Consider the following 13,957-nt stretch of genomic DNA (forward strand, 5'->3'; position numbering starts at 1 on the left):
CTGTGTTATTGGCGATGAGCATTAAAAAAACTAATCTTCAAAGGTTTTGAGTTCCTGCTTTCTTAGAAGAAAATCAATGCAAATCTAGCACTTTGGGGGAAAAACAGTTGTCATGGAAAAAGAAAGAGGAGACCTGACTCAAGACTCCTCAAGGCTTTAACATACAAATTGACAGAAGATTAAAAGAGGAGGGCTGAGACTTTCAGTTCACAAGTTGTGAACGTTTTTACAATTCAGTATACACGTTGGCCTTTGACTGATGAGATGTAAAAAATCAGTTACAAAGTAGAAGAAGTGTTATCAGCAAATTCCTTGCAAATTCCTTGATATACAACGAATCACTCGGGCCATTAAGGCTTTAACATACATATTGACAAAAGACTTAAAAAGGAGAGCCATTTCAAGAGCCCTTTAAGGCTTTCACATACAGATTGGTAAAAGACTGAAAAGAGGGTGGCTTTCAAATCTGAGACTTCAGTTCACAAGTTGTGAATGTTTTTACAAATCAGTATACACTTTGGCCTTGACTGATGAGATATGAAAAGCAGTTACAAAGTAGAAGAATTGTCATCAGTAAAGTCTTTATATACAACCAATCACTTGTTACCAAGGATGGTAATGTGGGATAATGGCCATATTAGTGCATGCACTTGAGGAGTTCGAGAAGCATCCAATCACCTTTATTCATGTTCATCTAAACTCTTGGACTTCGTCATTCAGCTGCCTTTTGCAGCACATAGTTACCTCAAAACAGTGTTGTTGAAATTGCTGCAGTCAAATTTTTCCTGAAACGCCGTGAGTGTAAGGGATACATAGCCACATGCTTCAATACAGTTGACATGGGAGGATGAATAAGTTTACGAATCCACATCCATCTTGCCTCTATGGGTGCATGCAAGAGCATAGAATACCATAGCCATCTTGCTTCTATGCAGTTAACATGGAAGGACCAGTCGCATCACTGATGGCTTGGAAGAAAAAGATTCAGAAAGCCCTTTGAATTATCGTTATGTCACACTTCATCCTGCATTATCTCATCATGGTACATGCCAATGAGTTTTCTCGCATCATCACATCATGGTCTGATGCATCCTGGATCATTACATATGGTGAAACCAATTAGTTTCCTTACATTACCACATTACGGTGTAAATCAACCTGGATCATCACATATGGTGAAACCAATCAGTTTCCTTGCATCACCACATTATGGTGTGAATAGTCCTGCATCATCACATCATGGTGAAATCCAATGAGTTTCCTTGCATCATCACATCATGACATGATGCATCTCTGGCTAGCCCAGTGGACAAATGTCGGGCCAAAGGGGCATGTTCACTGATACTACCCTGAACACCTGTTTGTTTGTATGCTGCTAGCTTGCTTCGGCTGGATCTTAAAGGACCAGACAAGCTATGCCTCCTGAGAGAGCTGGCATGATATTGTATGAACCTTGCAGAGTCATGTAGCAATGCCGATGAAGAAAAAGTTCTCCCCTCCCCTTCTTGGCTGGGGCCAGAGTCATAGTCCATGGAGATGAATGATGTGTCATCTGGTGCATACTGAGCCTTCTGACTAAGCCAATGCTGCCCACTTCTCACATCATTATCAGGCAAAGAATCACCTCCTTGACTACAATTGCTAGAGCCAGTCCCGTTGTTCACATCAGTGTCATTATAAACAAGCTTCAACGCCTGCACCACCTCACCCATGAAAGGGCGGTGTGAGACTTCCGGTTGGACACACATGGAAGCAATGGCTGCCACTCTAGCCAGATTGTCAAAGGAGAAGTTATCCTTTAGAGCAGGATCAACAAGCACTTTCAACCCTTCCTTGCTAGTAAGGAGAGGCCGGGCCCAAGTCACAAGGTTCTCCTGGCCAGGGGGCTGTGACATGTCCACTGGTTTCCGCCCAGATAAAAGCTCTAGCAACACGACCCCATAACTATAAACATCACTCTTCACCAGTAGATGTCCTGTCATTGCATACTCAGGGGCGACATACCTAAATCATGACGAAAACACATTTAGCTTTATCGAACCACCATCATTATAACTAAAGTTTAAAACTAAGTGAACCTCAATGCACAAATCCAAGATTGAGCCTTTACCCAAAAGTCCCCATCACTCTTGTAGAAAGGTGTCCACTTCCTTCATCTGGAGCAACTTTTGCCAACCCAAAGTCTGAGACTTTTGGGTTGTAGTCATTCTCCAGAAGAATGTTGCCCGCCTTGAAATCACGATGGATTACACGAGGGCTCGAATCCTCGTGAAGATAAGCCAATCCTCGGGCAGAGCCTAAAGCTATCTTCATGCGTGTCTCCCAATCCATTGCAGAGGTCTCTTTATCCACTCCTGAAAGATTATACAAGCTGTAAAACGCTGTGGAAGTACAAGACTAGTTTGATGCAATTTTCCAACAATACAAGTGAACATACCATGAAGGTGAGACTCCACGCTGCCATTGGCAATAAGCTCGTACACCAAGCAACGGCTGTGCTCGGCTGTACAAATACCAATCAGCTTCACCAAGTTGCGATGATGAAGACGGCTCAGCATCTCAACTTCCGCAATAAATTCTTTGCCTCCTTGTTGATCATCTCTAGTAAGCACTTTTACAGCCACCTTGGTTCCATCATCCAGAACTCCAGAAAACACTCTTCCAAAGCCACCCTCTCCAATTATGTTTTCTGGCCTGAACCGATCAGTAGCCCTGTCCAACTCCACAAAGGTGAATGTCCTTGCAGTGCTTGCATACATTGCTATACTTGAGCTGAATGACAGAGACATTGAGCTACCAAGATCACTGGATAAGAAAGAGCAGCCACCTGACCATCAATGATCAGATGCTTACGTTAGAGACTCTCTCTCTCTCTCTCTCTCTCACACCTCAGCTCACAACAATCATCCACACATCCGCCATCGACGTTTTCCCCACACCCGCCGTTCCACTGCCAAACCCCGCACACATACCATGCCTCAGAATTGTTGGTATGATGACGAAGTTTTGTTATTTTTCTTCGGAAATCTGTGCGGAAGTACTCTTAGCTCACACTACCGATGATCGACTTATTGAAAGGTCATGGATGTGAGTCAAATCAGCCTATCACTTGGAATAACGATTTGGATATGGCCTTCAGACTTTTGAAAGATAAAGTCAAGGAAGCACCTATCTTAGCATTACCCGTAGTCAGCCTTATGTTCTTGAAACTGATGCCAGTGACTATGCCATCGGGGCTGCTCTATTTCAAGATGGTAGACCTGTTACTTTTGAAAGTAAAAAGCTAGACAACACTCAATCTTGTTGGCCAACCCTTGAGAAGGAGCTTTATGCTGTGATTCATGCTCTCAAGGTTTGGAAACATTATTTTTATGGCTCCAAGTTTGTGGTATTGACTAATCATCAGTCAATCAAGTATGTGTGATGCGGATGATTTGAGAGGAAGGAAAGCTCGTTGGGCTGAGTTAATGCAAGACTTTGATTTTGAGATTCGTTATCGGAAAGGGTCCATAGTGTTGCAGATGCGCTTAGTCGAATTAGAGAGGTGAATACTTTGTCGTTCATCGAGATTTCTACTGACTTATTTCAGTCATTGAGAGGGCTTTGCAGGACTGATGATTATTTCGGTCCATTTTGGCAGAAGATCCAGGACGGGAGCTCATTGATTGACCAAGACTCAATGACTGAGCAGTCTACCATTCAGGCTACAGGAGGTCAGTGGATGATTCAGAATGGTTTACTATTCCGTAATGACAAAATTTGTGTACCACAGATCCTGGATATTAGGTCCAAGATTCTTAAGGAGTGTCACGACGCCCCTTCTGCTGGACACCTTGGGGTACACAAGACGCTATCATTAGTGAAACACACTTTTTATTGGCCAAAGATGAAAGGGTATGTAGAAGATTATGTTCTCAAGAGTCAAATTTGTCAAGCAAATAAAGCTGAACGCTTTAGACAGGCTGGGTTGTTGTTGCATCCTTTAAATGGGAAAGTACTTGGGACACAAGATCACTAGAGATGGATTGAGCCTTGATTATGACCAAGTTCAAAAGGTTCTGGACTGGCCTATACCAAGAACAGTGAAACAACTTCATTCTTTTCTCGGTTTTGTTGTTTTTCTTCAGAAATCTGTGCGGGAGTACTCTCAGCTCACACTACCGATGACCGACTTATTGAAAGGTCATGGACGTAAGTCAAATCAGCCTATCACTTGGAATAACGATTTGGATATGGCCTTCAGACTTTTGAAAGATAAAGTCAAGGAAGCACCTATCTTAGCATTACCCGATCCTAGTCGGCCTTATGTTCTTGAAACTGATGCCAGTGACTATGCCATCAGGACTGCTCTATTTCAAGATGGTAGACCTGTTGCTTTTGAAAGTAAAAAGCTAGACGACACTCAATCTCGTTGGCCAACCCTTGAGAAGGAGCTTTATGCTGTGATTCATGCTCTCAAGGTTTGGAAACATTATTTATATGGCTCCAAGTTTGTGGTATTGACTGATCATCAGTCAATCAAAGTATGTGTGTGATGCGGATGATTTGAGAGGAAGGAAAGCTCGTTGGGCTGAGTTAATGCAAGACTTTGATTTTGAGATTCGTTATCGGAAAGGGTCCATGAATAGTGTTGCAGATGCGCTTAGTCGAATTAGAGAGATGAATACTTTGTCGTTCACCGAGATTTCTACTGACTTATTTCAATCATTGAGAGGGCTTTGCAGGGCTGATAGTTATTTTAGTCCATTTTGGCAGAAGATCCAGGACGGGAGCTCATTGATTGACCAGGACTCAATGACTGAGCAGTCTACCATTCAGGCTGCAGGAGGTCAGTGGATGATTCAGAATGGTTTACTATTCCGTAATGACAAAATTTGTGTACCACAGATCCCGGATATTAGGTCCAAGATTCTTAAGGAGTGTCACGACGCCCCTTCTGCTGGACACCCTTGGGTACACAAGACGCTATCATTAGTGAAACACACTTTTTATTGGCCAAAGATGAAAGGGTATGTAGAAGATTATGTTCTCAAGAGTCAAATTTGTCAAGCAAATAAAGCTGAACGCTTTAGACAGGCTGGGTTGTTGTTGCATCCTTTAAATGGGAAAGTACTTGGGACACAAGATCACTAGAGATGGATTGAGCCTTGATTATGACCAAGTTCAGAAGGTTCTGGACTGGCGTATACCAAGAACAGTGAAACAACTTCATTCTTTTCTCGGTTTTATTGTTTTTCTTCAGAAATCTGTGCGGGAGTACTCTCAGCTCACACTACCGATGACCGACTTATTGAAAGGTCATGGACGTAAGTCAAATCAGCCTATCACTTGGAATAACGATTTGGATATGGCCTTCAGACCTTTGAAAGATAAAGTCAAGGAAGCACCTATCTTAGCATTACCCGATCCTAGTCGGCCTTATGTTCTTGAAACTGATGCCAGTGACTATGCCATCAGGACTGCTCTATTTCAAGATGGTAGACCTGTTGCTTTTGAAAGTAAAAAGCTAGACGACACTCAATCTCGTTGGCCAACCCTTGAGAAGGAGCTTTATGCTGTGATTCATGCTCTCAAGGTTTGGAAACATTATTTATATGGCTCCAAGTTTGTGGTATTGACTGATCATCAGTCAATCAAGTATGTGTGTGATGCGGATGATTTGAGAGGAAGGAAAGCTCGTTGGGCTGAGTTAATGCAAGACTTTGATTTTGAGATTCGTTATCGGAAAGGGTCCATGAATAGTGTTGCAGATGCGCTTAGTCGAATTAGAGAGATGAATACTTTGTCGTTCACCGAGATTTCTACTGACTTATTTCAATCATTGAGAGGGCTTTGCAGGGCTGATAGTTATTTTGGTCCATTTTGGCAGAAGATCCAAGACAGGAGCTCATTGATTGACCAAGACTCAATGACTGAGCAGTCTACCATTCAGGCTGCAGGAGGTCAGTGGATGATTCAGAATGGTTTACTATTCCGTAATGACAAAATTTGTGTACCACAGATCCCGGATATTAGGTCCAAGATTCTTAAGGAGTGTCACGACGCCCCTTCTGCTGGACACCGTGGGGTACACAGGACGCTATCATTAGTGAAACACACTTTTTATTGGCCAAAGATGAAAGGGTATGTAGAAGATTATGTTCTCAAGAGTCAAATTTGTCAAGCAAATAAAGCTGAACGCTTTAGACAGGCTGGGTTGTTGTTGCATCCTTTAAATGGGAAAGTTGGAGACAAGATCACTAGAGATGGATTTAGCCTTGATTATGACCAAGTTCAGAAGGTTCTGGACTAGCCTATACCAAGAACAGTGAAACAACTTCATTCTTTTCTCGGTTTTGTTGTTTTTCTTCAGAAATCTGTGCGGGAGTACTCTCAGCTCACACTACCGATGACCGACTTATTGAAAGGTCATGGACGTAAGTCAAATCAGCCTATCACTTGGAATAACGATTTGGATATGGCCTTCAGACTTTTGAAAGATAAAGTCAAGGAAGCACCTATCTTAGCATTACCCGATCCTAGTCGGCCTTATGTTCTTGAAACTGATGCCAGTGACTATGCCATCAGGACTGCTCTATTTCAAGATGGTAGACCTGTTGCTTTTGAAAGTAAAAAGCTAGACGACACTCAATCTCGTTGGCCAACCCTTGAGAAGGAGCTTTATGCTGTGATTCATGCTCTCAAGGTTTGGAAACATTATTTATATGGCTCCAAGTTTGTGGTATTGACTGATCATCAGTCAATCAAGTATGTGTGTGATGCGGATGATTTGAGAGGAAGGAAAGCTCGTTGGGCTGAGTTAATGCAAGACTTTGATTTTGAGATTCGTTATCGGAAAGGGTCCATGAATAGTGTTGCAGATGCGCTTAGTCGAATTAGAGAGATGAATACTTTGTCGTTCACCGAGATTTCTACTGACTTATTTCAATCATTGAGAGGGCTTTGCAGGGCTGATAGTTATTTTAGTCCATTTTGGCAGAAGATCCAGGACGGGAGCTCATTGATTGACCAGGACTCAATGACTGAGCAGTCTACCATTCAGGCTGCAGGAGGTCAGTGGATGATTCAGAATGGTTTACTATTCCGTAATGACAAAATTTGTGTACCACAGATCCCGGATATTAGGTCCAAGATTCTTAAGGAGTGTCACGACGCCCCTTCTGCTGGACACCCTTGGGTACACAAGACGCTATCATTAGTGAAACACACTTTTTATTGGCCAAAGATGAAAGGGTATGTAGAAGATTATGTTCTCAAGAGTCAAATTTGTCAAGCAAATAAAGCTGAACGCTTTAGACAGGCTGGGTTGTTGTTGCATCCTTTAAATGGGAAAGTACTTGGGACACAAGATCACTAGAGATGGATTTAGCCTTGATTATGACCAAGTTCAAAAGGTTCTGGACTGGCCTATACCAAGAACAGTGAAACAACTTCATTCTTTTCTCGGTTTTGTTGTTTTTCTTCAGAAATCTGTGCGGGAGTACTCTCAGCTCACACTACCGATGACCGACTTATTGAAAGGTCATGGACGTAAGTCAAATCAGCCTATCACTTGGAATAACGATTTGGATATGGCCTTCAGACTTTTGAAAGATAAAGTCAAGGAAGCACCTATCTTAGCATTACCCGATCCTAGTCGGCCTTATGTTCTTGAAACTGATGCCAGTGACTATGCCATCAGGACTGCTCTATTTCAAGATGGTAGACCTGTTGCTTTTGAAAGTAAAAAGCTAGACGACACTCAATCTCGTTGGCCAACCCTTGAGAAGGAGCTTTATGCTGTGATTCATGCTCTCAAGGTTTGGAAACATTATTTATATGGCTCCAAGTTTGTGGTATTGACTGATCATCAGTCAATCAAAGTATGTGTGTGATGCGGATGATTTGAGAGGAAGGAAAGCTCGTTGGGCTGAGTTAATGCAAGACTTTGATTTTGAGATTCGTTATCGGAAAGGGTCCATGAATAGTGTTGCAGATGCGCTTAGTTATTAGAGAGATGAATACTTTGTCGTTCACCGAGATTTCTACTGACTTATTTCAATCATTGAGAGGGCTTTGCAGGGCTGATAGTTATTTTGGTCCATTTTGGCAGAAGATCCAGGACGGGAGCTCATTGATTGACCAGGACTCAATGACTGAGCAGTCTACCATTCAGGCTGCAGGAGGTCAGTGGATGATTCAGAATGGTTTACTATTCCGTAATGACAAAATTTGTGTACCACAGATCCCGGATATTAGGTCCAAGATTCTTAAGGAGTGTCACGACGCCCCTTCTGCTGGACACCCTGGGGTACACAGGACACTATCATTAGTGAAACACACTTTTTATTGGCCAAAGATGAAAGGGTATGTAGAAGATTATGTTCTCAAGAGTCAAATTTGTCAAGCAAATAAAGCTGAACGCTTTAGACAGGCTGGGTTGTTGCATCCTTTGCAAATCCCAGGTAATAAATGGGAAAGTATTTCCATGGATTTTATTACAGGATTGCCAAGAACGCATCAAGGCCACGATTCTATTTGGGTTGTGGTAGATCGCTTGACAAAAATGGCTAGATTTTTACCGACCGAAAGACTATTACAGCTACATAATTAGCACGGCAGTTTATCGAGCAATTGTTTAGACTGTACGGCTTACCGCCGCAGGACATAGTCAGTGATAGGGACTTTACGAGTGATTTTTGGAAACTTGTTTTTGAAAAGTTGGAAACAACTTTGAATTTGAGTTCCTCAGATCATCCCCAATCTGATGGCCAGACTGAAAGAGTGCATCAAATTTTGGAGGATATGCTTCGAGCATATGTATCCAAAAGACAGAGTTCATGGGAGGATTATCTTCCTATGTTAGAATTTGCATATAACAGTACTAAGCATACGAGTACAGGTTTTAGTCCTTTCATGCTTATGTATGGTTTTCAACCTAGATCACCTGTTACAGTGGGATTCTCAGGACTTCAGCATGATGCAGCACGTAATTTTTTGCAAGATATGCAAGAAATGTTACAAGTTGCGAAGGAATCTATTAGAAGTGCTCAAGACCGAGACAGATTTTATTCTAATAGACATCGTTCACCCAGAGAGTTCTCTGAAGGAACGATGGTGTATTTGCGAGTTCCGAAAGATTCCGAGACTTTACGGACAGGTCGATCTCCGAAATTATCCCCTAGATAATGTGGACCATTTCGTATTACACGACGGATTGGTTCAATTGCATATGAATTGGATTTGCCTTCTCATATGAAAGTTCATCCTGTATTTCATGTCAGTAGACTTAAGGAAGTACTCGGTGGAACAGACCAGTTAGTTACTCCTCAAGAAATCATAGATGTCGAGGACATGACATTTGTTCCACTCGAACCTGAAAGGATTCTTGGATTTCGTGAAAGAAGATTGCGTAATGCGCATATCACGGAATACAAGATCAAGTGGAAGGATCGTGTTGAGGAGGACGCTACATGGGAGACATGGACTACTCTTCAGAGAGATTACCCTGGCTTCTTAGTGAGCTTAGGAGTGAGCTCTTAGAGGAAGGGGAGTATGTCATGTGCACAGTATCTACCGAATGCTACACGCACGCAAGACTAGCTTCGAGGTTTGGGGAAGCTTGGAGCTAGGCAGACTGATTGGCGAGCTAAGTTAGGGATAGACTAACGGGCGGGCACCCAAGTATGGACGGGCGGGCGTCCAAGTGTGGACGCCCGATGACCGGCCAAGATCCTATAAAAGGGTGGCCACGGTTAGTCATTTGTCATATAGAGTCTCGCGTGATCTGTGAGAGCTCTATGGTCTAGAGCCTCGATCTAGTGCAGACGTGTACCTGCTTTACGCAACCGAGGCTGGCAGCAATCTCGAGGCCCACGAGGGTAGCTTCGTGGCGGTATGGGACGTCGCGAGGTAGAGATTGGTCGGTACATCCATCTAGTTAGCTCAGCTCGTGGCTCGGTGGGGACAGCCAAGATTGTGGGCTTACCCACGGCTGTCATGGTTGGGTGGTGAGTCAAGCCTGCACCCCTTTCTTGTTTATTTGTTTGTTTGCAGGTTTCGAGTCTCGAACCGGGAGCGTTCTACGAGGAGATCTTTTGGGGATTTGACAACGGCCGGAGTTGGAGGACAAGGAGTTGTTACCCTCTACTAGGAAAGAATGGGAGGCTCAAGCACAGTTGTGGGATCATGTCAATGCTCGTATGTGTTCTTTCATCTTCCTTAATTGCACACTACAGGTGATTAATCATATAAAGCATATGACGCTGGCCAGAGGGATTTGGCAGCATTTGGCTTCTTTGTATAAAAGGGTATCACCCATGAAGCGGATCTCTTTGGAAGTGCTGGTGCGGGTGATGAATCCTGCAAAGTCTTCGACGATGTGGGAGCACATCAACAAGTTGCAAGCTCTTCAGCAGGAGGTTCTTCAGGCTAGGAGGGAGATATCTTGAAAGGACATGTGTTGTCTCATTTGCCCTCTCAGTACTTAGCATTTTACTCCTCTTTGATCACCAGTGGGCAGGCTTAGTACCATCACATGGGAGGAGCTTGTGCCTATGGTCTTGGACCAAGAAGAGCATTTTACGAACCCTCCACAGGGCGGAGGTTCTGAGGCCTTTGATAGAATGCATAGTGGAAGAAAGGAAAGTGGAAACACGAGAGAGAGAGAGAGAGAGAGAGAGGAAACACATGTATAGACCTGCTCTCAATATCATCAACCAAGAATACATGTCCCGAGCAAGAGAGGAGAAGGCCTCGTATGTGAGGGACTGCAACAAACAATGCTAAGCAATGAAAAAGAGTGAGGGTATGCCCGGCTCTATATATGCCCAGATGTAGGCAGCCGATGAAACCGGCCTCTGATAGAAAACCAGAGTGCGGTAGAAGCAATCACCCGTCCACTTGTAGTCTAGATGATAAAACAAAACACAGATTGGAGCTAGAGTGCCCAAATCTGAAAACACAGCGACACCTGTTGGCCCCAAAGCTTGGCGCCCCTTGCGGTATTTCTTTATTCAATTAAAATAATATGAATGGCTGAGTACAACACAAAGACCAGCCAAGAGTTCACACCTGTAAGTCCAATCTGACGGCCCACAAATCCTTCTCAGCACAGAGGATCTATGCACACAGATCTGTGTCTTCAAACAACACACTGTGCCTCCCTCTGATCAGCCAAGATCACTAAGCAAGCCAGCCATGGGCATACATCTGGCATAACTCAAGTGCCTGATACATCTTCTCAGCTCAAACATACATGTGCTGTCCAATCTCTGTCTTAATCCCTTGTCAATCTGCCATACCCCTCCTCTCACAAGGGGCCAGATAACACATCTGCAACAGACATCAAGCAGTAGAAAGAGAGATAGATGAACAGAAACAGAGCTTACCAAGTTCAGCTCGTGAAACAACACTGGAGGAAGCAACAGCACCAATCTGTGCTTGCAGGCACTTGTATCCACAATCCTGCTTCACACGTGTGCTTGTACTTGCCTGTATCCTCCTCCTGATGTCCACTCTTATGCTGTCCTTGAAAAATACAGATCTGAAAATCAGCACAGTACCCGTCTGTACCGCCTCGGGATACGTGCCAAGAGTTGTACTTGCATAAACAGCCTGCTGTCCACTCCTGTACCAACCTGAACCTGTGTATTCAGGTCTGTCCAGCCACCTGACAAGCACCGCCTGCAGCTACAGAGCTCAGAAAAGCGTGCGTCAGCCCTGTCCGTACACTGTACGGCTGTCGTACAGGGCTGTACGGGCTGTGTACTTGCTGGTACAGCCTGTACTGGCCTGTGCGCAGAGAATTCCAGCAGAGAAGAACAACACTTGCAGCAGATTTCAGCAGCAGCCTGTACTTGCAGTCGTACAGTGCTGTACGGACTGCACACGTGGGAAGTACAGCTGGTTATACAGAAGAAATCAGCAGCAAACACTCAGAAAACAGCAGCCGCCTTGCTTCTCTTGTGCTTTTCCACGCTAGAGAACATGCGCATGAAGGCTTCTCCACTTTTGCTACACGACTCCCCAAAAAGGGAAGAGAGAGAGAGAGGAGAGAGAAACACTCCTCCCCCAAATTAATCCCTAGGGCCCCAAACTTTAATAAGTTCCTAGGGCCACTAAGGCCTAGGGGCAAACTTCAATAAACATTAAAACTTAATGTTTCTAGTTCCCCCCCCTTCACACCTAGGGATGTCCACACATCTTAAAACTCTGTCCGGGCACCCCCCATGTGAATCATAAAATATTCTGACTCTGCAACCACCATGCCCACACTTGTCCTGCTCCATTTTCACAGGGCCATGACATACCCCCCTCTTGAAAAATGGCAAGCGTCCTCGATTGCATTCTGGTGATGCATCAAAATATCCAAAGTGAAATATACAATATGGCAAGATCAGCGTCCCAATCTCTCTAAGCCATACACATGTATCAACATTCACTGCAAACCAATGGCATAGTAATAGTCCAAGTTGTATACCACTGTGAACCATACATATCCACAAAAATACCATGTGACTAGTACACATATATCATAGAAGTCCCATAAACAGATGTACTGTCAGCCTCAGTACCTTCGGGTGAGAGAAAATCTGCACCAAGCGACCTCTAGATGTCATCTGAGCCTGTCTGTATCAAGGGAGTGGAGGTGCTACCCCCCTCTTGAGCATCAGGTAATGCTCCAGACCCATGCTCTGCTGAACCTGAATGAGCCACAATAATAGTCGGCTCTAACTCAAAGGCATCGAGATAAAGCTGCAAAACCTAAGGTGAATCTGTTAAGTCACCTTCCTCCATCCACTTCGCATCCATCGGTGAATAGTTCTTGAACTTCACAAGATAGCGACGGGAAACTTTACCTCGTACCTTCCTTTCCTTATGTGCCAGTATCTGCTCTGGAATCAGAACCTCATCAAGTTCTTCAACTTCCGGCTGAGCCTCATCTGATACATCCTCAGGCACATCCCCACGGAAAGGTCTAAGAAGACTCACGTGAAAAGCATTGTGAATCCTCCAGTGATCTGGTAACTTCAATCGATAGGTTACCTCACCAATCTTTTCCAAAACCTGAAAAGGCCCATAATAACGCATGCTCAACTTAGGGAATAAGCGCTCTTTACCCTTCATCTTCTTGAGCCTAGCCTTTTCAAAGCGCAAAAGAACCCAATCACCCAATGCAAACTGTAAATCACGTCTGTGATGGTCTGCGGCTTTCTTTTGCTTCTGCTGAGTTTTCTGGAGGGCCAACTTAACTCTCCGATAAGCTTCATCCAAGCTCTCCACATACTGATCAGCCTCAAAGATCTTATCCTTTGTATGCAAAATGGGCGGTACCTTCTTCCCTCCTTCTACAATCTCAAAAGGCGCCTTGCCTGTCGAGCTATGTACAGTGTTGTTATATGCAAACTCCACTAGAGGAAGATACTTTTCCCATTGTTGCTTGTGCTCTGACACATAACACTTGAGAAGATCCAACACTGTAGAGTTAGCCTCTTCTGACTGACCATCTGTCTGTGGATGAAATGACGATGAAAACTTGAGAGTTGTACCCATGTTGTCAAACAACCCTCTTCAAAACAAACTCGTCATCCGTGGATCACGGTCACTAATGATAGACATAGGCAAGCCATGATACTTGAAGATGTTCGCCATGAACAACTTCACCATATGATCCACTTTAATCGTCTTCCTCACGGGAATGAAATGAGCCTGCTTACTGAACCTACATATGATAGTCCAGATCCCATCATTTCCCGTTTGTGTCCGTGGAAGATCAAATACAAAATCCATGGCAATGCTCTCCCAAGGTCTATCTGGAATAGGTAAAGGCTGTAATAACCCTGGTGTCTTCAGATGGTCAAACTTTACCTTCTGACATACGATGCATTGCCTCACAAAGGCATCAACATCTCTTCTCAAGGTTGGCCAATAAAAGAAAGTCTCCACTGCTTTGACCGTGGCGTCAATACCTCTATGA

The 13,957-nt window shown here is 43.9% G+C and overlaps 1 protein-coding gene across 2 annotated transcripts in view; it reads right to left on the reverse strand.

Annotated features, from left to right (window-relative positions):
• Positions 1–454: 454 nt before the first annotated feature.
• The window catches only part of LOC147615640 (receptor-like serine/threonine-protein kinase ALE2), a 30,022-nt gene continuing 16,519 nt past the window's right edge, over positions 455–13,957 (reverse strand). For both annotated transcript variants that reach the window (XM_086778170.1, XM_086778169.1), the window contains exons 5-7: positions 2,438–2,827; positions 2,111–2,354; positions 455–2,004 (exon numbers count right to left, since the gene is read on the reverse strand). In XM_086778170.1, the coding sequence (XP_086634296.1) occupies positions 1,233–2,004; positions 2,111–2,354; positions 2,438–2,827 (1,406 nt within the window). In that variant the 3' untranslated portion in view covers positions 455–1,232. The remainder of the gene's footprint in view (positions 2,005–2,110; positions 2,355–2,437; positions 2,828–13,957) is intronic.

The sequence above is a fragment of the Cibotium barometz genome, chromosome 39 (genome assembly GCF_041138505.1).
Source record: "Cibotium barometz isolate CiBa-2024 chromosome 39, ASM4113850v1, whole genome shotgun sequence".
In the NCBI taxonomy this organism is placed as follows: Eukaryota; Viridiplantae; Streptophyta; class Polypodiopsida; order Cyatheales; family Cibotiaceae; genus Cibotium; species Cibotium barometz.